Source organism: Giraffa tippelskirchi, chromosome 3 (assembly GCF_054371585.1).
Source record: "Giraffa tippelskirchi isolate mGirTip1 chromosome 3, T2T-mGirTip1v1.2.pri, whole genome shotgun sequence".
Taxonomy (NCBI): domain Eukaryota; kingdom Metazoa; phylum Chordata; class Mammalia; order Artiodactyla; family Giraffidae; genus Giraffa; species Giraffa tippelskirchi.
In genome coordinates, this window is record NC_137277.1 from 72406890 (window position 1) to 72431094 (window position 24205).

General features: G+C 37.5%; 1 protein-coding gene across 1 annotated transcript in view; it reads right to left on the bottom strand.

Annotated features, from left to right (window-relative positions):
* Positions 1–8915: 8915 nt before the first annotated feature.
* Positions 8916–24205, bottom strand: part of FAM171B (family with sequence similarity 171 member B) — a 76132-nt gene continuing 60842 nt past the window's right edge. The window contains exons 5-8 of the mRNA XM_081579443.1: positions 22373–22543; positions 18409–18525; positions 13725–13848; positions 8916–13475 (exon numbers count right to left, since the gene is read on the bottom strand). Of these exons, the coding sequence (XP_081435569.1) occupies positions 12128–13475; positions 13725–13848; positions 18409–18525; positions 22373–22543 (1760 nt within the window). The 3' untranslated portion in view covers positions 8916–12127. The remainder of the gene's footprint in view (positions 13476–13724; positions 13849–18408; positions 18526–22372; positions 22544–24205) is intronic.

Genomic DNA, 24205 nt, shown 5'->3' on the forward strand with positions numbered 1-24205 from the left:
TTCATGGCACATGGATGGGGAAACAGTGGAAACAGTGGCTGACTTCATCTGAAAATTTGGGAAATTTTCAGTTATATTTCTTCAAATACATTTTTAATCCCCTTTCTCTTTCTTCTCCTTCTGGAATCCCTATTGTGCACAGATTGGCACACATAGGCCTCTTATATTGCTTTTATTTTTTATTTGGCTTTCTGTCTGCTGTTTTGGTTGGATAATTTCCTTTATTCTATCTTCAAGATCACTTATTCTTTCATCTGCATTATTCATTCTGCTATTCATTGCCTTTAGCTCATCTTTTGTCTCAGCAAAAAATTTTTCTAATTTCTCTTAGCTGCTCCTTTTTTTCCCTTTTACAGTAACTTGCATTTCTGTTAATAGCCTTTCTTAATTCCTTCAGTATTTTCATTTCCTCCTTTTTGAACTCAGTGTCTATTAGCCTGAAGAGGTCTCTTTCATTGCTTGTTCCTTCAGGGAAATTCTCTTAGTCTTTCAGCTGGAAGTCATTCCTCTGCTTCTTCATTTTGCTTATATTTCTCTTAGTCTCTGAGCTTAGGAGGAACAATTATCTATTGTAGTCTAGGGGCTCTATTTATATACAGGTGCATCCCTGTGTATCTTGTGTGAGTTTAATATCTTTTTGGAATGTGGACTGTATTTGGTTTAGAGGCTTGCCTCTCTTTCCTCAGTATGTGCTGGCTATTATCCTCTTGCTAGGGGGTGTGCAGACACTTGGCCCGTGCCTGCTCCCAGGTAGATGGGGATAGCAGCTGGCACCCAGTCTTGGGACTCTTGGCAATAGCAGTGATCAGCACCTGCTTCTGGAGTCCAGGGTATCAGAGGCAGCTCACAGATTCCCTCCCCCAAGCTCACGTGGGCAGTGTCCTGCTGCCTGAGAGCACATGCATGTGGAGAAAGACATGCCTATGGAAGTTCCACCCCTCTTCTCACATGCCTCATCTTCGTGCCCCTCTGGCAGGCCCACATTTCTTCCTGTACTCCCTTGGTTGCGGTGTATCACACCCTGGCTCCCTCACACTGTATCCACAGCCCTCTCTCAGGGGCTGACGCCAACACCTGAGCCTCAGCACCCATCCCCGGCCTGCCTGCCCCAGTGGATGCGCCTTTCAAGCTGGGGAGTGCCAGCTGGCTTCACCGGCTGTGCAGCTCTCTCTCTGCTTTGCATTCCACAAACTGACTGTTGTGTTCTCTGTGGTTCCCCCTCTGCCCTGACTGATCTTCCCTCCTCTCAGGGTGGGGAAACTTTTCCTTTTTCACAGCTCTCTCCCTGAGGTGCAAGTCCTATCTGATTCCTTTTTGTCTTTTTTTTTTTTTTTTGGTTTGTCCTACTCAGTTACTTGGAGATTTTCTTGCCCTTTTGGAAGTCTGAGGTCTTCCTCCAGCTTAAAGTAGCTGTTCTATGAGAATCATACCACATGTAGATGTATTTTTGATGTATTTGTGAGAGAAGGTGAGCTCCATGTCCTCCTCCTCCTCTGCCATCTTGATCTGATCCCCAAAAGAAATAATTTTATTCCCACTTCATCTGATGGCATCACAATGCCATCTCCCACAGTACTTTTTTCCCACTTACTCTAGGAGAGGAAAGCAATCTAATCATAGAAAGAGGTGTCTGTGTCCCCTTATTGTAAGTACCCCCAAACTTCCCCAGTGATCTCGTCCCCCCACTGAATCATCTGAGAAGAGTACTAGTAAAGTGCTCCTTTGACCACCACAGGGAGTGAGGTGAACTGATAGCTCCCTTCAATAACATCCCCTCCCCAGAAAGAACACTTCTCTGCTTCCCTGTTGTCTTCTTAATGAAATGGGGAGTGGCGTGAATTTAACACCAGTTCTGCAAAAAGGTTGCTCTCAACCAACCCTTCAAAGAGATGGTTGATACCTGATAACTGAGGGTTCTCCGGACTTAAAACACGTGTTTTTTTCTTCTACAGACTTGAGTCTTCACGCTACCAGGAAATCTCCTACTCAACATTTTGGTCCATTCTTTTACAAGTTTTAGAATACATTCAAAACATCAGTGAAGAGATCAAGAAAATGTTAATTCTTAGAAACAATTTTTTCTGAAGGAAATGGTGTGATCATATACTTTTAATTTGTAAAACATTTTAGAGTAATAAAAATGTAGGAAATAACTAGAATGAGGATGTTTACATTCCTTTGATTCATGAATCACTGGATAATGGGTTCATAAAATCCTCTTCATGCCTTGCTGTTAAATTATTCTAGGTAGCTGAGTAGTTATTGCATTATATGAGATTTAATATGAAGTATGGGAGGCAAACTATACAGGAGAGTAGTGAGTTTACCCAGTTTGTCAAATCCCCTAAATAATTTGAGTGGTTCTCCTCTTTCCCCAATTCCTAATGATCCTGATTTAAAAAAACAAAAGCACAGTAGTTGCTGTAAGGGGAACTCTAGCATCTGGAGGCCTACACTTTGATAATTAGCTACCATGGCATTAGTGTGCAATGATAAATCAGCTTTTAACTGGAGATAATCTAATTGGTTAGACAGAGTTGAATCACAAAAGCAACCCCTGATAATTTATAAATTTGTTAAATGTACAGTCATAGGTCAATAACTAATAATTTGCCTGGTCTGTGCTTTTCCTTTGTACCACCTTCAGTCTTACCATATTGCTGTTATGAATGTTGTCAGAGCCACATAACACAAAGAAACTGAAGTTTACTAGAAATGTGAAGAGTCATGGCCTGAACCCAGATCTCCTAATTTTTGCTTCTTTCTTTGTAATATATTTATTGAAAATCTACATTGTGAAAATGCAATATAAAAAAGGAAAAAAATTAGTAGTGAAATTAACATAAAACAATTATTTGCCACTTATTTTTAAGAAAGGTTCTACTTACAAAAATAAAATGATATTTGAGATGTAAACTGAAAGTCATATTTATGAAATTTAACAGGAGACACCAAAGTCATTGTTTTATTTTCTTTCAACTCTACTACATATACAAGTTTGTTTGTTAAAACCTAATATTCTTAAATAGAATTGATATTTTACTGATATTTTATTACACAAAAAATGACACCTATGGAAGTATTTTCTCACCTCCCTATTCTTTCTTGACCATCTCACCTTTGCCTGCAGCTTCAAACAACCATTTGAAATTCCCCAAATCTCTACTGCCTGCATTGGATTTAACACCTGATGTGACCCTAATAACCCAAGATGGATTCAGAGGTTCACAGGAAATCTCCTAGATTCCCCACTGATCCTTTTAACTTGGAATATCCAAAAGAAAAAGGCAGGTCTCCATTCAAGTCTTCCTCTGGGCACCTAGTTACCCCAACAATCAATAATAAACATCAAATGGAAAAATGAGAATATATATAAAACATGTTAATAATTAAACATTTCTGAATTTAGTGGTCACAAGTCTTTTAGAAGTTATTGAAGTTAGAAAAAGAAATGCAAAAAAGCAAATGGCTGTCTGAGGAGGCCTTACAAATAGCTGTGAAAAGGAGAGAAGTGAAAAGCAAAGGAGAAAAGGAAAGATATATCCATCTGAATGCAGAGTTCCAAAGAATAGCAAGGAGGGATAAGAAAGCCTTCCTCAGTGATCAGTGCAAAGAAATAGAGGAAAACAATAGAATGGGAAAGACTAGAGATCTCTTCAAGAAAATTAGAGATACCAAGGGAATATTTCATGCAAAGATGGGGTCAATAAAAGTCAGAAATGGTATGACCTAACACAAGAGAAGATCTTAAGAAGAGGTGGCAAGAATACACAGGACAGTACAAAAAAGATCTTCATGACCCAGATAATCACGATGGTGTGATCACTCACCTAGAGCCAGACATCCTGGAATCCGAAGTCAAGAGGGCCTTAGGAAGCATCACTATGAACAAAGCTAGTGGAGGTGATGGAATTCCAGTTGAGCTATTTTAAATCCTAAAAGATGATGCTGTGAAAGTGCTGCACTCAATATGTCAGCAAATTTGGAAAACTCAGCAGTGGCCACAGGACTGGAAAAGATCAGTTTTCATTCCAATCCCTAAGAAAGGCAGTGTCAAAGAATGTTCAAACTACTGCACAATTGTACTCCTATCACACACTAGCAAAGTAATGCTCAAAATTCTCCAAGCCAGGCTTCAACAGTACATGAGACGTGAACTTCCACATGTTCAAGCTGATTTTAGAAAAGGCAGAGGAACCACAGATCAAATTGCCAACATCTGCTGGATTATCAAAAAAGCAAGAGAGTTCCAGAAAATCATCTACTGCTTTATTGACTACGCTAAAACCTTTGACTGTGTGGATCACACAAACTGTGGGAAATTCTGAAAGAGATGGGAATACCAGACCATCTGACCTGCCTCCTGAGAAATCTGTATGCAGTTCAAGAAGTAACAGTTAGAACCAGACATGGAACAACTGTCTTGTTCCCAATCAGGAAAGGAGTACATCAAGGCTGTATATTGTCACCTTGCTTATTTAACTCATATGCAGAGTACATCATGAGAAACTCTGGGCTGGAGGAAGCACAAACTGGAATGAAGATTGCCAGGAGAAATATAACCTCAAATATGCAGAAGCTGCTGCTAAGTCGCTTCAGTCATGTCCGACTCTGTATGACCCCATAGACTGCAGCCCACCAGGCTCCTCTGTCCCTGGGATTCTCCAGGCAAGAATACTGGAGTGGGTTGCCATTTCCTTCTCCCACCCTTATGGCAGAAAGTGAAGAAGAACTAAAGAGCTTCTTGATGAAAATGAAGAGGAGAGTGAAAAATTTGGCTTAACACTCAACATTCAGAAAACTAAGATCACGGCATCTGGTCCCATCACTTCATGGCAAATAGATGGGGAACCAGTGGAAACAGTGGCTGACTTTATTTTTTTGGACTCCAAAATCACTGTGGATGGTGACTACAGCCATGAAATTAAAAGATGCTTACTCCTTGGAAGGAAAGTTATGACCAACCTAGACAGCATATTAAAAAGCAGAGACATTACTTTGCTAACAAAGGTCCGTCTAGTCAAGGCTCTGGTTTTTCCAGTAGTCATGTATGGATGTGAGAGTTGGACTACACAACTGAGAAAGCTGAGTGCCGAAGAATTGATGCTTTTGAACTGTGGTGTTGGAGAAGACTCTTGAGAGTCCCTTGGACTGCAAGGAGATCCAATCAATCCATCCTAAAGGAGATCAGTCCTGTGTGTTCATTGGAAGGACTGACGTTGAAGCTGAAACACCAATACTTTGGCCACCTGATGCGAAGGGTTGACTCATTTGAAAAGACCCTGATGCTGGGAAAGATTGAAGGTGGGAGGAGAAGGTGACAACAGAAAACGAGATGATTGGATGGCATCACAGACTCAATGAACATGAGTTTGGGTAAACTCCGGGAGTTGGTGATAGACAGGGAGGCCTGGTGTGCTGTAGTCCATGGGGTCGCAAAGAGTCGGACACAACTGAGAGACTGAATTGAACTGACTGAAGGTAGAAATCAGGGTTTCAAAGTAGTATTTATTTCAAAATGCTGGATATCAGAGATAAATTTAAACTGAATAAATTCACTTTAAAATATTTTCTACATAAAACAAATTTTTATTTTCCAGACTGAAATATAGGGATATATAAATAAAAATTATTTTGATATGTTATGCACATTGTTTAATAGCTACAATTCTACCTTTCACTGCAGTATTTAGGAAATGTTCTTAACTAAGATGTTCAAGTATAATAAGCCCAGAGACTCCTGGGAATGTAATTATCTGGTTTGTTTTGAATCAGACTGTCTGGAGTTAGTCTAGTGTTTTAATAAGGTCTACAGGGATTAGAACTAGTAAATATATGAATTATGAAACTTCTAGTCAACCAGAAGAACATAAGAAGGAAAAAAAAAAGACTAAATCATGTGGGAAATTTGAATATCCCTACAGGGCTGTAGAGTATTTACAACCATAGTAAATATAGGTTTGAAAAACAGGAAATATAGGGTACAATCAAGAGAGGTTTTGCCACCAAAGGTTTAAAAAATACCATTTACTTCTCAACATGTAAACTTTCCCAACAGAAATAGACAGTCATCTACCATAGCAAAGTGGAGAAAAACTGTATTGCAATGTTTTGACAAACACCACAGATAATTTTAAAATGTGATCTTTAAGCTTAGCTATCTTAGAAAGAAAATAGTTCCTTTTCCCCTAAGAAACTTTCCATATGTATCTAATGATAATGTTTCTCCATCATTTATAATTGATTTTATTAATACTAACTTTTTGGTACTTAGCATTATAAATTATGATTGTCTAGAAATCAGTTTTTCTCTAGTCAAACTGAAAATGTTTTTATCAAAAAAGTAAACTCACTGGACAGAGTCCAGTTCCAGGTCCACAGTTCCAAATTAAACAGAGGCTCAAAATAAAGGGAAAAAGAAAACAAGTCAAAGGAAAAATATTTATTTTGATAGAGAAAACATATCAAAACCAAAGACAAAAGAAATTAACCCCACAGTTGGTTTAGAGAGCTTACTGTTGGAATAAAGCTCTCACTGCATATTAGGATAAAGAAAGCCATCTATAAAAAGAAAGCTAAAAGGTGATTTTATGAAGTCTAGATAAAGCAGCACTGCCATATAGTTTAACATTTTTCCAGCATGTAGTTGAAGGATCCCTGATTAGCTGTCAAATACCTCCTAACTCCATCCCTTTCCTTTCCTATAGTTCCTACACATTAATTTCCCTTGAGAATGTGATGAACAGCTTGTGAACTTCAATCTCTTTGGCAGCTAAATTTCTCATTGTGATTTATGAAATCTTATTTTCTATTACAAGCAATTCCATGTGAGTTTGAGTTTTGCATGACTCCTCCAGAGGCTGCATCATTTCTGTTAAGACTCCATACTCTCCCAGATGGAGACCAGGCCCTGACAAAGGTGGCTATGGCCTGGCTTGCCCTCGGGAGGCATCCAAACTGAAGTGTCTATTTCAACTCCAGTGTTGAGGGTTATAACCTCCATTGTATTTGTGAGTGGATTCAGAGCATAGTTCCCATTAGAACTGACCAAAGTTATTTCTGGTACCATATTTATTTGTATAAGTTGTACAAAATGCCTGAAAACATGGAAGTCAGATTTTGCTGTTATTTGGTTGCTCAGTCATGTCCAACTCTTTGTGACCCCATGGACTGCAGCACGCCAGGTTTCCCTGTCCTTCACCATCTCCCGGAGTTTGCTCAGACTCATTGAGTCAATGATGCCATCTAACTATCTCATCCTCTGTCATCCCCTTCTCCTCCTGCCCTCAATCTTTCCCAGCACCAGGGTCTTTTCTAATAAGTCAGCTCTTCACATCGGGTGGCCAACGTACTGAAGCATCAGTCCTTCCAATGAATATTCAGGGTTGATTTACTTTAGAATGGACTCCTTGACTGACTTCCTTTAGGTTTCATCTCTTTGCAGTCCAAGGGACTCTCAAGAGTCTTCTCCAGCACCACAATTCAAAAGTGTAAATTCTTCAGCACTCAGCCTTCTTAGGGTCCAACTCTCATATCCATACACGATCACTGGAAAAACCACAGCTTTGACTAGAGGGACTTTTTCGGCAAAGTAATGTCTCTGCTTTTTAATATGCTGTCTAGGTTGGTCACAGCTTTTCTTCCAAGGAGCAAGTGTCTTTTAATTTCATGGCTGCAGTCACCATCTGCAGTGATTTTGGAGCCCAAGGGAACAAAATCTGTGACTGTTTCCACTTTTCTCCCCATCTATTTGCCACGAAGTGATAGAACTGGATGCCATGATTTTAGTTTTTTAAATGTTGAGTTTTAAGCCAGCTTTTTCACTCTCTTTCACCCTCACCAAGAGGCTCTTTAGTTCCTCTTTACTTTCTGCCACATGTGAGGTTGTTGATATTTCTCCTTGTAATCTTGATTCCAGCTTGAGCTTCATCCAGCCCGGCATTTCACATCATGTACTCTGCATTTAAGTTAAATAAGAGGGTGACGATATATAGCCTTGATGTACACCTTCCCCAATGTCGAACCAGTCCATTGTTCCATGTCTGGTTCTAACTGGTGCTTCTTGACCTGCACAGAGATTTCTCAGGAGGCAGGTAAGGTGGTCTGATATTCCCATCTCTTTAAGAATTTTCTACAGTTTGTTGTCATCCACACAGTCAAAGGTTTTAGCCTAGTCAATGAAGCTGAAGTAGATGTTTTTTCTGGAATTCTCTTGTTTTTTACTATGATCTGGAAAAACCCAAATGAACTTTTTGGCCAACCCAATACATGAACCTAAGCACTGTTCAATTAACTGAGCAAACAGCCTTAGTGTTATCACTAGTCTTAGGTTTAAAGCTAAAAGAATTTTTTTTTTTTACAGGGGATGTGGGAGGGTGTACTCTATTGTTTCTTACTTAGAATATAAAAACTGCAACTCCCAAAATATCTGTCATATTATCTGGGCTTCCCTGGTGGCTCAGATGCTAAAGAATCTGCCTGCAGTACAGGAGACCGGGGTTCAATCCGTGGGTCAGGAAGATCCCCTGGAGAAAGGAATGGCTACCCACTCCAGTATTCTTGCCTGGAGAATACCATGGAAAGAGGAGCCTGGCAGGCTACTGTTCATGGGATTACAGAGTTGGAGATGACTGAGAGACTAACACTTTCATTTTCATTATCTTGAAAAGTCTTCTCATTGAATGAAAAAATGATTTGTCTATATCCAGCTTTAATAGTCAAAATGTTGGAGACTTTGGAGAACATGAAATACAAAGAGAAACCAAGTTCATTATATAAACATAGGGTATTCAAATGTTTATTTTACTATAGTGAGTGTAATCAAGAAAATAATTGAATATTCATCTTCCAGATTAAATAACAATTTAGGAAGGAATATTTCATAGTTTACCCAAAATAAAACAGTACATCAGGTACATCTTTAGATTTTATTATCTTTAATGAACTGTTTCACATTTTTACAAATCTTCAGATTTTTAACAGTTTCCAGCAGTAAATATAGTAGTGATGGCATAAATACACTGAAATGTGAGATTCCTCTGATGAGAGAATTCAAAAGATAGAAACACCTGGAAACAGAGGGCAAAATGTCAACTCTAGTTCTGAGATGGAAATTAACATAGTTAAATTCTTTACAACTCTAGTATACGGAGAAATGAGTAACTCATTCCCTATAAATGAATACGTAACTTTGAGCTTCACCTTCCTGGAAGTTTTGAGGGACATTATTTGACCCAAAGATCCCCAAAACTTTATACTATTTATTGATACCAGAGAATTCAAACATACAGAAAGTGATCTGAAAATGATTGCCAAAGGAAAGAAGTGCTTTTATTCCTCAACATTTGTGACCTTCGTGGTATACTGTGTATTATAAAAGGGTGTAATCCCTATACAATTGCATAAATGTCATACAAATGGATTTTACAAATTCAAGATCATATGTATTCAAAAATACATATAGCTGTGCTTTAGTAAATGAATCCATCAGTTCACTGAGGGATAATTTTGCTTTTAAGTTATATCCAAAGTATATACAAAGGATCCACAAATGCTAACAATTTGTGACTAAAATTCTCAAGGTTTTCATTTGCAAAAAACTGTGGGGTTTTCAATTTAAAAATTTTAAGAAAGTTGTGAATATTGCCAGTTTATTATCACTTGGGTTAAGAAAAAGTAGATGGCTTCAGCTCTTTAACAGGAAATTTGTGAACTACTCACAAATGAGAAGTTACACATTTTGGATCATTAGAAAAAGATAAATTACCTATACTTCCCAATTGAGAACAGAATGTGCAGTGTATAAAAAAATAAGATTTTATTCTGAAACCAATAAAGGTATTTCTAGAAAAGCCCTTGGGGATCCATCTTCTCATTTCCTTTACACAAGAATGAATAAGCGGCATACCTTAATGGCATACCCTTATATCAAAGTGTGTATTCCATCACCAAGATGAGACGGTGAACATTTTTAAGGATGGGAAAAATATACACTTAAAATGTCAAAGTTCAGTATATTACTATATAGTTTCTAACTTCATTCCAACATAATGTTATCAATATAAACTAGATTGAAAAAAGAATCAAATACACAAAGAGATGTTACCGGCATGCAAAATTCGTTGTTCCAACGTGAAACACTAGGTCTATATTTTTAATAAAAACTGCACATCTGTTTAATTTGGCTAACAGAAAGAAAATGCACATTTAAGAAAGATGTTATCATATCCTTCTAATAAAGCAAGTCTATATCAAAGGCACTTCAGCAGAGCACTAACTCCTTAACCTTTTCCAAATCATTTTCATTTATGTCACCTTTAATACATCTTTCTGTGTAAAACCAGTAAGAAACTGCCTCTAATTTTGGACCTTATCACCCCTCCCTCAAAAAAGTAAATGTAGGTATTAACCAAAACATTTCTCTCTTCTATGGATTGGGGTAGAAGATAGCAAACTTTTACCTAGATCTTTAAATTCTTTGGGTTAATACAGAAAGGAATGTTATCTGACAGATTATATGCTTCAGAAATGGTTACAGGAAAAACCTGGCTGAAGTTTACTGTCTTGGGGGAAAAGCTGTTGTCTTTTGTTGTATATCTATCTAGAGTTTGACTGACGCTAATGTGACTAATTTTAGTTCTTACAACTTTATGTGCCTTGGGTCTCTGTGTTGCTCCCATCTTAATTAGCAGTGCATGAGAAATAAAGCTATTTAGTTTAATTCCCCCCCACCCAAGGAAAAGGGTAAGCTGCTTCAGACATTTGCCTTTATGGAAATTTTAAGGAAAATGAGACATGTTGATTTCAATTAACAAAGTTTCATTTTTAGGACATGAATGATAATTCAGAGTTGAAAGCACTTAAAATTAAAAACAGCTGTTGAATGTGTTCACACTAATTCTCTGCTATGATGAAAAGAATGTATTACTTCCAAACCTGGAAAAAATGTTATATAACTTAAAAGCATATAAGTGATTTAAGAAAAATCTTTTACTTTTCCCGTGAAATTGAAACTGTTGTTCCCAAACATTTTTTAGAATGTAAGCAACAAAAAAATCTGGATGTATACCTGGGATCCTGAAGGTATTCTTGAATCTCAAGAGAAATGGCACTTTTTTTTTTTTTTTTTTTGCTTGACATTTCAGAAAAAATTGAAATGTTTATTTCCTTTAGCTCCACATATTTTAAGTTTGGATGTTTATAAGAAACTTTCAATTCACTGATTTTTAAAAATCAAGTTTAATAGTTAGTGACTTTTTGAATAGAAGAAATATCTTAAAACTGATTTCAGTCTATATGTATCAGTGAGCCTTAAAGACTGGGGACAGGGAGGAATGATTTTTTTATTTTAAAGACTGGTAAAAAATTTTTCTTGACAGCTAAGCTCACTTCCCTTTTGGTGATGGGGAAGGGGGTAAGAAATTTTTAAATAAAAATTCAGTATCAGAACATTCATTTCTCAGATTTATAGATAAACTAACACCTTTTTATTCTGTGAAGTTTTATCCAAAAACAACCAAACAGCTGGTATTCCCTCTCTAACAACCAAGTAGCTTCTTGCCCATCTTAGGTGAGTATGGAATTTACTTTTGGGTTGATACAATATACATGCTGTTTAAAAATGAAAGAAAATGTGGTTTGGCCTTTGAACTCTAGAATAACATCAATCCAGAACATTTATCCAGTTATTTTCAAGTATATGCAGTGGAGAATATGAGTAACATTTCATGAGAGTAATACAGTTTCATTTCTAAATGCTTCACAGGGGTAGTCAAAGCAGAAGCAATATTTTTGAAAACTTTAGGAGTATACTTTTCACTGTTATTCTTCAGAGTCAGGGCTCAACTTGATGACTGAGCAACAATTTTGGATACTAATTTTTACATTTTGAACCCTCGTATACTTCAAATTCATCACCCAAAAATAAATAAAAAGCATAGGCCAGAAAAAAGCATTTCTTGGTATCTTTCTCACTACTGAATTACCATTTTACTATTTACTCTGCTTGAGACATGTCCAGGGACCATGAGATTGCTCAGTCTCAGCTTCTTCAGAAGTTCACACAGCAATTTACAATAAAAAGCAAGAATAAACAGCACGAACAACAGAGACACAACCACTCTTGGTGTTAATTTATGGGAATCAGTGGGCGTTCCTCTCGCTTCTTCCAGATGTTAGTTTTGCTATCTCTCTTGGCTAGTGGTGGTGGTCTGCCCCTTTTTTTAGTGGGGGATATATTGGCTTCAAAATCTTCAGCGGTGCTTTTTCTTCCTGGGGACTCTTCCCCAGGGTGCTCCATGATAGCTCCACTCCCTCCGTCTAGGATGTGCCTTAAAGCTGGGTCCTCTGGAGAGCAGACAGTGGTTCCACTCTCACTACTGCTCAGGTCTAAGTCTTCTAAGTAAAGGATCTTAGGCTGATGCATGCTTTTGATGAACGTTTTCTCCCTCTCCAGTTTTCTACTTGAGTGGTGCTCATTCATGTCCACCCCAGAGTCCAGACTTGTGTCATTGCTCTGGGCTCTCTTGCCCTTTTTCAGGTCTATGAAGGAGTGCCTCACCTGTGCGACCGGCTTTCCATCAAGAGACACAAACCAGGCTCTGGGGTGGGGGGAGGGCTTTCCTTTGGACAGTTCTAGGAGGGTCTGTTCTGAAATTCCTTGAAGCTCTGATGAAAAGGGAGTCATTACAACAGCTTCATTTAGTGTTCCAGGAACAGAAACCGATTCCAGGAGGCTGTTTGAATACCGGCTCCAATCTGAAGTTTGGGATGGCAAACTCTGTTGACCTTCCAGTGGGATATTCTCTTCCCTGGCATCTGGGGGCTGGGCATGAGAATGCATTGGCATTTTCGGTAATGTCTGTGTAAAGTTCTCTCTATTTACTGGTTCCATCAGTTGGCCATAGACTAACTGTCCCTTTCTTGGCAGAGTAGCCGACTTAGCAGGATGTAACTGCTCTGGAGTGGGGAAGAGGTCAGATGTTTGAAGGATGGCTATGGGCTGGCTGTAGATATGCATGATCTGTTCTGGAATGTGGGAATGCCCATATGCCTCTTCATTACCTGTGAGATACCTCTTTTCCTCTTGTGTATCACCTAGAGACGAAGACATATTGTTGTTAACATGTTTAAGTTGTTTGGACCCTACACTGGGCTCCAAAGACTGTGCTGGGTTTCTGGAGTAATTATTTTGATTGACTGACAGAAACGAAACATCTTCATTGTAGATTTTTAAATTGTCCCGAGTTTTCACCATGGAAACTCTTTCTTCTGCTTCCACCTTGGATGATTCCTTTTTCTGAGGGCTGTATGAGGAGCTTTTGGCATTGAATAACTGTGATTTGTCCTCAGTTTTTAATGCAACTTTTACTGAACTGATGTGATTTATGTGAGTTGTTGAAGTTGTCTGGTCTCTCTTCAGGACCTCAAGTTTAGTGGTATTTCTTTCTCTCTTCTGTGGAGTACCACACTTATCCCTAGTGTAGAAGAGAAGGCAAAAAAAAATGTTTCAAACTTATCTAGAAGGTTTCATTAAAAAAAAAAATCATCTCATGTTTATTTTATATATATATATATATAATGCTACTGTTAGAATATATCTGTTTTTATTTTAATCTATATTTTAAATATCAAACCACTGCTTTCTACAAACTTTGTAATACGCAGAGCTTACATGACACTAAAATCAGACAGTTTGTGTTCACATGCATTACTATTGTTCTTACCTGCAATAACAAAGAAGTACAGCAAAAAATCCAATGACAATGACTATTGTTCCTCCTAATATGGCTGTAAGAAATACTGTGTGGTAGGCAGTTATGTCCTTTGAAGCTCCATTTATACCTGCCCCTAAATAGTTCAAAATAAACAAAGAGAAAATATATTACTTTAGGTCAAACTTTCAACTGTGTCCTATCCTGGGTGAGGCAGATTAAAGATGTGTACACAGGTCTATTAATTTGTTCCCCTCCCATGGCAGGCTTCTTTGTGGATGGAAAATATTTTCCCTACCCCCATTAGGCTTAATCAGTTGACTAGCTGTGCCCAGTAAAATATGAGCACCTTAAATGAGACTTTATAAATTGCCTGTCCTCTGCTAAGGTCTTCTACTAAGTGAAAAGTATATCCTAAAGTTTTGCTATTCTTTCAACCTAGGTTCTGGAATGAGAAAAAATCTTAAAACTTGAACCAAGTCAAGCCCAACAGTCACAAAATGAAAGCAACAAATAGAGAGCAGGCTTATTTGTTACTGATGGCTGAATATTACAGAAAATGGTACCAAGATGCTAAAGTGCTGCTGTAACAAAACTTAAAACATGTGACACTGGCTTCCAAGTCAAGCAGTAAGGAAACTGTTGCAGGAAGTAGTAAAAACAGTGACCGAAGTTATGTGGTAGCAAAATGTTTGCTGGAATAAAAAATATTTCTAATGAGAGCTTTGTGCAAAGAGATTTTGAGATAGAATATAGTGAGTGTTGATATTAGCTGCATTCAATTAAAAAGAAAATTTAAAGATAAATTTAAAAAGAATTTGCTAAAGTAAACAGGGATGAAAAGACCAATGAGAATGCAAAAATTGGGGGCCTGAAGAATCAAAAGTTGCAACTCCTTCAGACAGAACTCTAGGATAACATGGCGCCATGATCCCCATAAGCTAAGCCCAGCAGAAGCACGGGTGACCCATTCTTCTTCTTTATGAGAACACATATATATACAGTGTTGTGGTAATTACTTTGTTGTTTTTGTACAGTTGCTAAGTCATGTCTGACTCTTTTGCAACCCCACTGACTGTAGTCCGCCAGGCTTCTCTGTCCATGGGATATTCAGGCAAGAATACTTGAGCAAGTTGCCATTTCCTTCTCGAGAGGATCTTCCTAACCCCGGGATCAAACCTGCATCTCCTCCACTGCCAAGCAGATTGTTTACCACTGAGCCACCAAGGAAGCCCCTGGAATTAGCTTAACTGCAGTAAAAGCAGACTAAGCATGGGGATGATCACTGGAGGTTCTGAATATTCTGCATGAAAGTAGATGCAACTTACCTTGAGGTAATGTTTCAACATCACTAGGACTTAATTTTGCTCAGAAATATATACAAGTCTACTGATTAGTATCAACTGGATTTTAATGTGTATTTGGGGTGATGAGACACCTGATTTTCCGCTCATCTCAACCATAAGAAAAAGTCCAGCATGAGGCTTTCAACTTCACCAAGGACGCTGGAAATACTAAGGACACATAAAGACTTAGACTGTTTAACTTTTACATCATCTAAGTTGACTAAAGTATAGTGACATTAAAGGATTTGCAGAAGCAGTGTTTTGTTTATGCATTCAGACTTTGAAGCCAGAGTGCCTGAACTGGAATCCTGGTTTCACCCTTTCTGTGTGGTGTTGGGCAAGTTTCCTTCACTTATATCTCAGTGCACAGCTGTCATACTTGTTACAACAATTAAATAAAATATTGAGAACAGTGTTTAGCACACGATAAGCACTCAATAAGTGTTGGCTATATTATACCACTGTTGTTAAATGAAATGTTGTCAAGATTATAGAAGAACGGGCACTCCAGTACTGAATACTCTTTTAACTGGTAACTGATAATAAAATGTTTATCATATTGAGTAGGCAACCAAGCACAGCATTGCACAATATGAAATTTCTTCCAAGAAAAAAGATAAGAGTAACAACTCTATCTGTAGATTACTATTTACGATCCAGAGCTGCAACAGAGTAAATAGTTAGACTAAAACTGGGTGAAATTCAAGTTCTTCTCCAAAGAATATCTGAACATACGTTTTCTCAATAGAGTAATGTAAGCAATTTTCACTCCACAGAATTCCAACAGAACTCACCTTTGGAATTAAGAGGCTGACATTGTTACATCAGTCCCAAATCTTAAGTGTATGACAACAGTAGAAAAGCATACAACTGCATGTGTGTGTTAGTGCGTATGTGCATGCCCAAGAGAGGTTAGAAAGTTAGAAAATTACAATAAATTTTCACTCTGATATTTGAAAATCAATGGCACTTGTTTAATTCTATACTCAGCTACCTACTTACCTATAATAATATGTGAAAAACTAATTGATTTTAATTTCTTGCACTTAGTATTTTTTCAAGGAATTCTAGAAACTGGTTTAAGATTTATTTTAAAAACATATTTAGTAATATTATTCACCAAATATAGCTTCAGCACACCAGACACTAACTAGCCTATCACAGAACCAGTTTGATTTCACAGTAATATTTGCATCCTAAACTCTTTAGGGACATAAGTGATCTTCATATCCAACTCCTGCCATTTAGAAAAAGGAAAACTAATATTCAGATGGGTAAGTACCTATTTCTAGCTCACCCTGTTAATTACTGTCAGAGCCAGAACTACAATCAAGTTAAAGTTATCCATATTTCTCATATGGACCTTTCAAAAGCATAACTAGAAATTATCTAATAATCCTACACTTCCGTTAGTACTCCGATTCACACAAAATTGTTCCCAACATAAAAGCTAAGACAAAACTTCTATTTTAGAAAATTATTTCAGCTTTTATAATTCAGTCATCTTGCATAAATGGTATATTTTTAGTGGAAAGCACATTTCTCTCTAAAATTCAAGTGCTCCTGAGGTCATTTTTATCAGAAATGAAATAACCTAGATTTAGTTGAGTTGAAGTATTAAATATTAATTGTTCTTTTTCATCAATATTTTATAGTTGCAAATTTAGAATAGGATAAGATCAGACAGCTGGCAAGACTGCATGATATTTTGCACCATAAACAACAAAAGCAATCACCCTCTGGTTTCTGAATAAATAAACTCACAAGGACTACATTGAAACAAAAACAGAACACTCCTCATGATTATAATGGTTAACAGCTCACATTTCTTCTACTGGAATACTCTATTTTAGCTTCATTTTTGAAACAAAGTCTTGTTACCTTGCATGGTTTAAAATTTGAAAGTTGTCAAATGTAAAATGAAAATAAACTATATAAAAAGTTTCAAAAAACTCAAAGCTTTCAAATAGGCAGCCATAACAAAGTTTAGCTGATACACTGCTACTGAGAAATGGATGTAAAATGTCATCTGTTTCCTGGATCAGGGCAGGCACCAGGACTATTCCTGAACAGCATGAAATAGGCAGGCTGCAGCTGCCTTTCAACTGGAAGCCAAGACACTAGCTAAACCAAAAGAATTACTTTTGACACAATTAAAGATGAAGGAGGGACATATGCATTCAGCTTTTACACTTTCCCTAAACTTTACAAAAAAGACACTGAAAGTTTTGCTCTGTCTTGTTTTGATAAATATACATGTCCACAGGTTAAGGGAGAATGAGATCAAAGACAGGAGCAACAAGATGCTGACAGCTGGAAAGTTGACTTAGCAGAGCAGGCAGCAGAGAAAAACCAAGAAGCAACTCAACTTATACCAGCAAACACCCAGAAGGCCTGACGAGTGGTTGCTGGTCCACGGTGCAGCCAGTCTACACAACAGCAGGTTAGAGTATTTCTTTTTTTAAGATGACTTAATGGATGAGATATGCAATGTTTGAGAATTTTGAGATATTTACATAACTCAAGATGTAGGATTTCTAAGTACAAAGTATATAGATAGATTGATACCATGTTAATTTGATACCAGTTAAATCCAGGAAAAATGAAACACTTATTTCTCCTAGAATATGAGTAAGACCATTCCTAGCACACAGCTCTTGGTTTTTGCCCACCTTCTGTTCATATGTCAGGCCAATCTTCATTTGGGCCATCACCTGTCTTATCCTACGAACACTGGGGACACCATTATTTAACAGTCCTTCCTCCTCCCCACCACACCCCCACCAAGGAAAATGCTCATGATCTAAGTCTGAAAATTCTTCATCCCTAGAAAGATCAGGAACAGTGTGAAGGAAAGACTGCAGAGGGTTAGGATCAGCTGTCTTGAAGCAGCAATCTTCCAAAGACAGTGGAGCAGGTCCGCTAACTGGGTCCTCTAGGATTCCTGCCTTTTAACAGTCTGCTTTTTCAGCCTTCCCTAGGATCCTGCAAACTCCTGATATCCTAATATATGTTTCTAATTATCTAAAATCTGCTCCTGTTGTTTGCAATCAAAAGCTCTTAACTGATCTGGGTAGAATTAATTCATAAAAAGCACACTAAGAAAATTCTTGATTTGAATAAACTTTGTACTTCAGATTCATCAGGTATTACAGTTGTAAAGGACCCTAGAGTTCATGGAACTTAATCTTTCCCTATATACCTGGAAAAAATAAAATAAAGCTGAGGTCGAGAGACTAGAAGCTTTTTCCAGTACGTAGCAATGCTTAGAATAAAATGGGAAACTAATATCAGTTTCAGCATGACTATTTGGATTTTTTAAGTTTGTATTTTGTTTCATTTTACCATACCTCTAGTTCCTGGAAGTGGAGCTGCTAGCCAGTAGCCCAAATGTGGTGCATCATATGTCCAAATTAAATGACCGTTATATTCCTTGACCATTCCCTGGCCGTGATTTACCCATGCACCTAAAAAGGAAGGCAAATAAAAAGTACTAATCAGTTACCTTATATATCTTGAATGCTAATAGGAGTTTGCTGATAGTCATGTACAGAATACTTTGTAGGACATTTTCAAAGATGAAAACTGTGACAATATATTTTCATGGGATAATATATATCATAATAATACATATTATGTTAAGTAGACTATTGATGTGTTATGACCAAAGGATATAAAATCAATATAAATCAACTTTATATCATATATAAAATCAATATAAATTTTATATCAATATAAAAAGGGTATCTATTTAGGGAAATCATACTCTTCAAATAATGTCTAAATTGTGTATATTGAGATATATCTTAATGTAATTAATTACATTGTGCAATTAAATCCAAATTTATCAACAGATGGTTGTTACCTGCTCTGGGGTCCTGATTTAATGCTTATAGTGTGTGTTTGATGACCTTATTAATATTTTTATTAAATGCTGTTTTGTTCTAGTACTGCTGGCATGGTTCTTTTAGAACTAAATGTCTTAAAACTTAAAAAAGTGCTATTCTGATTCAATTAAATATCAACCACAGAAAAAAGAATTCAGTAAAACCAGTATCTTTTATGAAGTCCAGCATTACAAAGCTTGTTTATAAGTTTGGTCTATGTTTGTATTTGGTTTACTGATTCATTGTAATGATGTATATAGATAAAGTTGAAATTATGGGAGTGAGTCAACCTGCTTTTTGAATAGTCACATTAAACTTAAGCAGTACATGTGATGAATCAATTCAAAAATTCTGCCACTGGAAGGTACATGAGAAACACAGGCTTTTTTCAGGAGAAACAATCAGAAAGCAGAACTCAAAGCAGATATTCTTCTTTAAAGTGTCTTGAAACAATTCTCTCATTCAACAAGTCAGGGGATTGAGGCCAAAATAAATAAATAAAGTGACTTGTTCAACATCATATTGCTTGTAAATGGACCAGAACCCAGGTCTTACAGCTCTTAATCCAATGTTTTACAGTACTACACCACTGTGATAGTGTGACTTATAATAAGAAATTTATATATATGGTCTTAAATCCCCAGTCCTGGCACAGAGCTCCTAAAACCTTGTAATTCCCTATGTGACACGATCCATAAAGGTGGAAAGAGTGTCTTGTTGACAACAAGCCAATTTCAACCCTGTCTGAGTTTATGTTAATGAGGTGAATTTTAGAAAGTCCCAGTGGATGGGGGCTGGTTGCCAGGGGAACCAATTGCATATACCTTTCATCTCCACCTCCCCACACCCCTATACAGAAGGGAGAGGGGCTGGAGCTTGCATTCAACTGTCAGTGTTTGAAGATTTAATCAAGCATGTCTACATAATGTGGCCTCCACAAAAGTCCCTGAACTGCAGGGTTCAGGGAGCAGAGCTGGTGAACACGCGGAGGTGCTAGGAAGGTGACGCACCCAGAGGAGAGAGCACTGAAGCTCCAAACCCCTTGCCCTGTGCATCTCTTTCATCTGGCTATTACCAAATTGTATCCTTCTATAGAAAACCGATAACCTAGTAGTAAACTGTCTTCCTGTGAGCTGTTCTAGTAAGTTACCAAACTTGAGGAGAAGGTCACGGAAGCCTCCAATTTATAGCCAGTCGCAGCAGGAGCATGGCTGATAAGCTGGACTTCAAGTTGGCCTCTTGAGTTGCAGGTTGTGGGACCAAGCCTTTAACCTGTGGGATCTGACACTAACTCCAGGTAGACAGGGTCTCAGTCAGTTCACTTCAGTCGCTGAGTCATGTCCAACTCTTTGTGACCCCATGAACTGCAGCACGCCAGGCCTCCCTGAACATCACCAACTCCTGGAGTTTAGTCAAACTCATGTCCATTGAGTCGGTGATGCCATCCAACCATATCATCCTCTGTCGTCCCCTTCTCCTCCCACCTTCAATCTTTCCCAGCATCAGGGTCTTTTCAAATGAGTCAGTTCTTCACATCATGTGGCCAAAGTACTGGAGTTTCAGCTTCAGCATCAGTCCTTCCAATGAATATGCAGGACTGATTTCCTTTAGGATGGACTGGTTGGATCTCCTTGCAGTCCAAGGGATTCTCAAGAGTCTTCTCTAACACCACAGTGCAAAAGCATCAGTTCTTTGGCACTCAGCTTTCTTTATGGTCCAACTCTCACATCCATACATGACTACTGGAAAAACCACAGCTTTGACTAGATGGACCACTGAAGGAAATTTTAGGACACTTAGCTCATGTTGGAGGGCACAAGAAAAATACCTTCACATTTGGTGACCAGAAGTGAAACTTTTGAGTGTAGAATAGAGTTGAAAGAAGAGTTTGTCCCTTATAACTACCTTTGTTACTTACATAATTTCTAGTCTTTTTTTAAAAATAATATATCTGTTTTTATCTTCTGTAGTGAATGTGTTTGTGCCTCACTACCTACCTACCTTTTCAGTTACAGTGAAACCTCAATTCCAAATCTCCTTGAGAATACACTGCTCCATCTTCTTAGTCCGCATGATTAGTTTAGGGTTCCAATTCCAGCTCCAACACATGACTTAAGCCTAAATAAATCTATGAAATCTATTTGCAGGCCACAGACATTTGTTCTGAGATGGACATGCAAACCTCCTTCTAGAAATGCAGTGAATCCAAGGGCTTGTGTACTAGCTACTAGGAAAAGAATTTCTCTACCTTTTGGACTTTAACCTGGGTAGTATAAAGTGAGAGCACCTACAGCCTGCCTGACACTCCGAAGGGAAATTCTATTTCAGAAAGGTTATTAACACAGGAAACTGATGAGAGAGAAGTCAAGTCCTACAAATCAGTCTAGTCTGTGTATCGTGACTTAATCCAACACAGTTCTAGCCCTGGGCTTTTCAGTTGTGGGGGGTTGATCATCTTTGTTTTTTGATAAGGACGCCCACCTTATTTACATGGAAAAACAAAACCAAGAGAAGCAGAAGAGAAAAATGCATCCAGTTGCTATTTAGGAGGCTAACCTCAGGAAACAAAATTGGTACCAAAGTGTTTTTTATGAAAAGAATCACTCTTTCTACCTTCATATATATATATATATATATGTATACAGACACATATAGAAAATACAGTGTTATTCATTTTCATGAAATTTGCATACATTTATTAATTGCTTTAGCCAAGCTTTTAGATGTAAGTTATATTGCCTATGAATCCACCTGCAATGCAGGAGACCCCAGTTTGCTTCATGGGTTGGGAAGATACCCTGGAGAAGGGATAGGCTCAGTATTCTTGGGCTTCCCTGGTGGCTCAGATGGAAAAGAATCCACCTGCAATGTGGGAGACCTGGGTATGATCCCTGGTGTGCGGATCATCCCTTGGCGGAGGGCATGGCAACCCACTCCAGTATTCTTGCCAGGAGAATCCCCATGGACAGAGGAGCCTGGCGTGCTACAGTCCATGGGGTCACAAAGAATTGGACACAACTGAGCAACTAAGCATTAGCACTATCGCAACAAAAACCCATAAGAGCCTCAAAATATAAAACATGGGAATGTGAGTAAATAATGCTATTCTAAAATAATAGTGATATCATTTTCCCTACAATTTTATTATACTAATCAAAGTGGGGCCACTTTTGGTCACTGATAAAGTGCTTAAAATTATATTACTGATCTAGTGCTCTACTAAAGATAAAACATTCATATGTAAATATTAATGTTTAAATACTAAGGTATATTAAAATTTAATATTCTATGTAAAATAGAAATTTATCAATTATACCTTAATAAAGTTGAAATTTTTTAATAACAATAGAAACCTATTTCTAAGATAAACATTCAAATATTCAAAACAATTCAAAATATTCAGAACCTTTTGCCATAGTTCACATACCTGTGTTCATATCAAATGTCCAGGCAGGTATGTGATCCCCTGCACTTACATCATTTGTATGTAGAAGAGGAAGAGAAATTTGAATAGAGCCATCCACCTTTAATTCTTTTCCTCCAGAATATATTTTCACACATATTGCAGCAAGAGGAGTTAATTCAATGCTTTCAAAACCTAAAAACAGAAGACAATTCATTAAAATCATATGTAAAGCACAAAGTGTAGTTATACATTAACAACAAATTAATATTGGCCTAAATATCTAGTTCCTCTATTTCAATCAGAGTTATCCAGTGTAATACCAAATAGATACTAGATTCTATTTGAGGATTTTTTTTAAATTAGTTTATTTTCCATTTTTTAACTTTACAATATTGTATTTGTTTTGCCATACATTGACATGAATCCACCAGGATTTTTAAACTATAAAATATATCATAAGTAAATGCTATACTTATGTAACACTGAGACCTCATGTTATGACCCTAATGATCTAATTCTCTCAGACTCCTCTGATTTAATGTCACTGGAATCTAAAAGTCAATATTTTTTTGTTTTTAACTTTCTATTTTACATTGGAGTATAGTTGGTTAAAAATGCTATGACAGTTTCAGGTGTACAGCAAAGTGATTCAGTTATACATATACATGTATCTATTCGTTTCAAATTCTTTTCCCATTTAGGTTGTTATCTAATACCGAGCAGGGATCCCTGTGCTATCCAGTAGGGTCTTTGTTGGTTATCCATTTCAATAATTTGATGTTTTTTAAAACCTACAAAACCATCAGGAAGGCTGCCTCTCTGAGAAGGAGACATTCGAGCAGTGGCCAAATGACAGGTGCCATCCATGCAGACACCTCAGAGAAGAGCCTTCCAGGCAGAAGAAACCCCTCAAATCAGAAGTGATCTTGGCATGTGTAAGAAGGAATATGAGAGAGCAGAGGGAGATGGAAACAGCATGAAGCCACGGAAAGGAATTCTAATTATCGCTGCCACCGAATCTGGCAATATATCTTCAGTTATCAGACAGGGAAACCACTGGCTTATTGGAGATTTTCTGTTAAATATAAAAAATTTAACCTTTGTAAATGTCCTAAAATTCTATCCATAAGATAAGCAAAGTAGTGCCATGCATATTCTGTAGACTAGTTGCACTGGTAAGTAATGTACTGTAAAAAGTACTATGTAATCTGTAAGTAATTATAATATCTCATATCAAACAATAAAACCAGCTGGCTTTCTTAACTCCATTCCTTGGTTCTGTGCAGTCAGAGCCTTCACATACTGAATGCATCTGAAACTGATGAGGTCAACACCCCACCATTTGGGATAAGGCCAACTAGAAGAAAAGGAAAAAAGTCTGAAAGACAATGAGGAGACTTTAAAAAAGCATTTTCATATTCACAGAACTCTAGAACTGTGCAATCAGTATATTAGCCATGAGCAACATGTGGCAATTTCAATTTAAATGAAATTACCAATTTAGTTCCTCAGTGTACTGGTTATATTTCAAGAGCTCAACTGCCACCTGTGGCTAACTGCTACCATATTGGGCAGGAGAGAACATTCTCATTTGACACCATGGCTCTAGGACTTTTAAAATGCTAGCAGCATCAGGACAATTGAAACATCTAATGAACAATCTCAAAAGCAGGTGGTAGAGAAATGATGAAGGGCAGAACATGTTATAACTTCTTCCCACTTACTCTAATGAGTCTTCATAAAAACCCTCCAGGGCAATATGAGCTTCGTTTGTGATAGTGTATATTGGTTACCATGCTTCTAATGCTTTTATTTTGAGCATCCTATAACTTATACCTGGAAAACTTCAGCAGG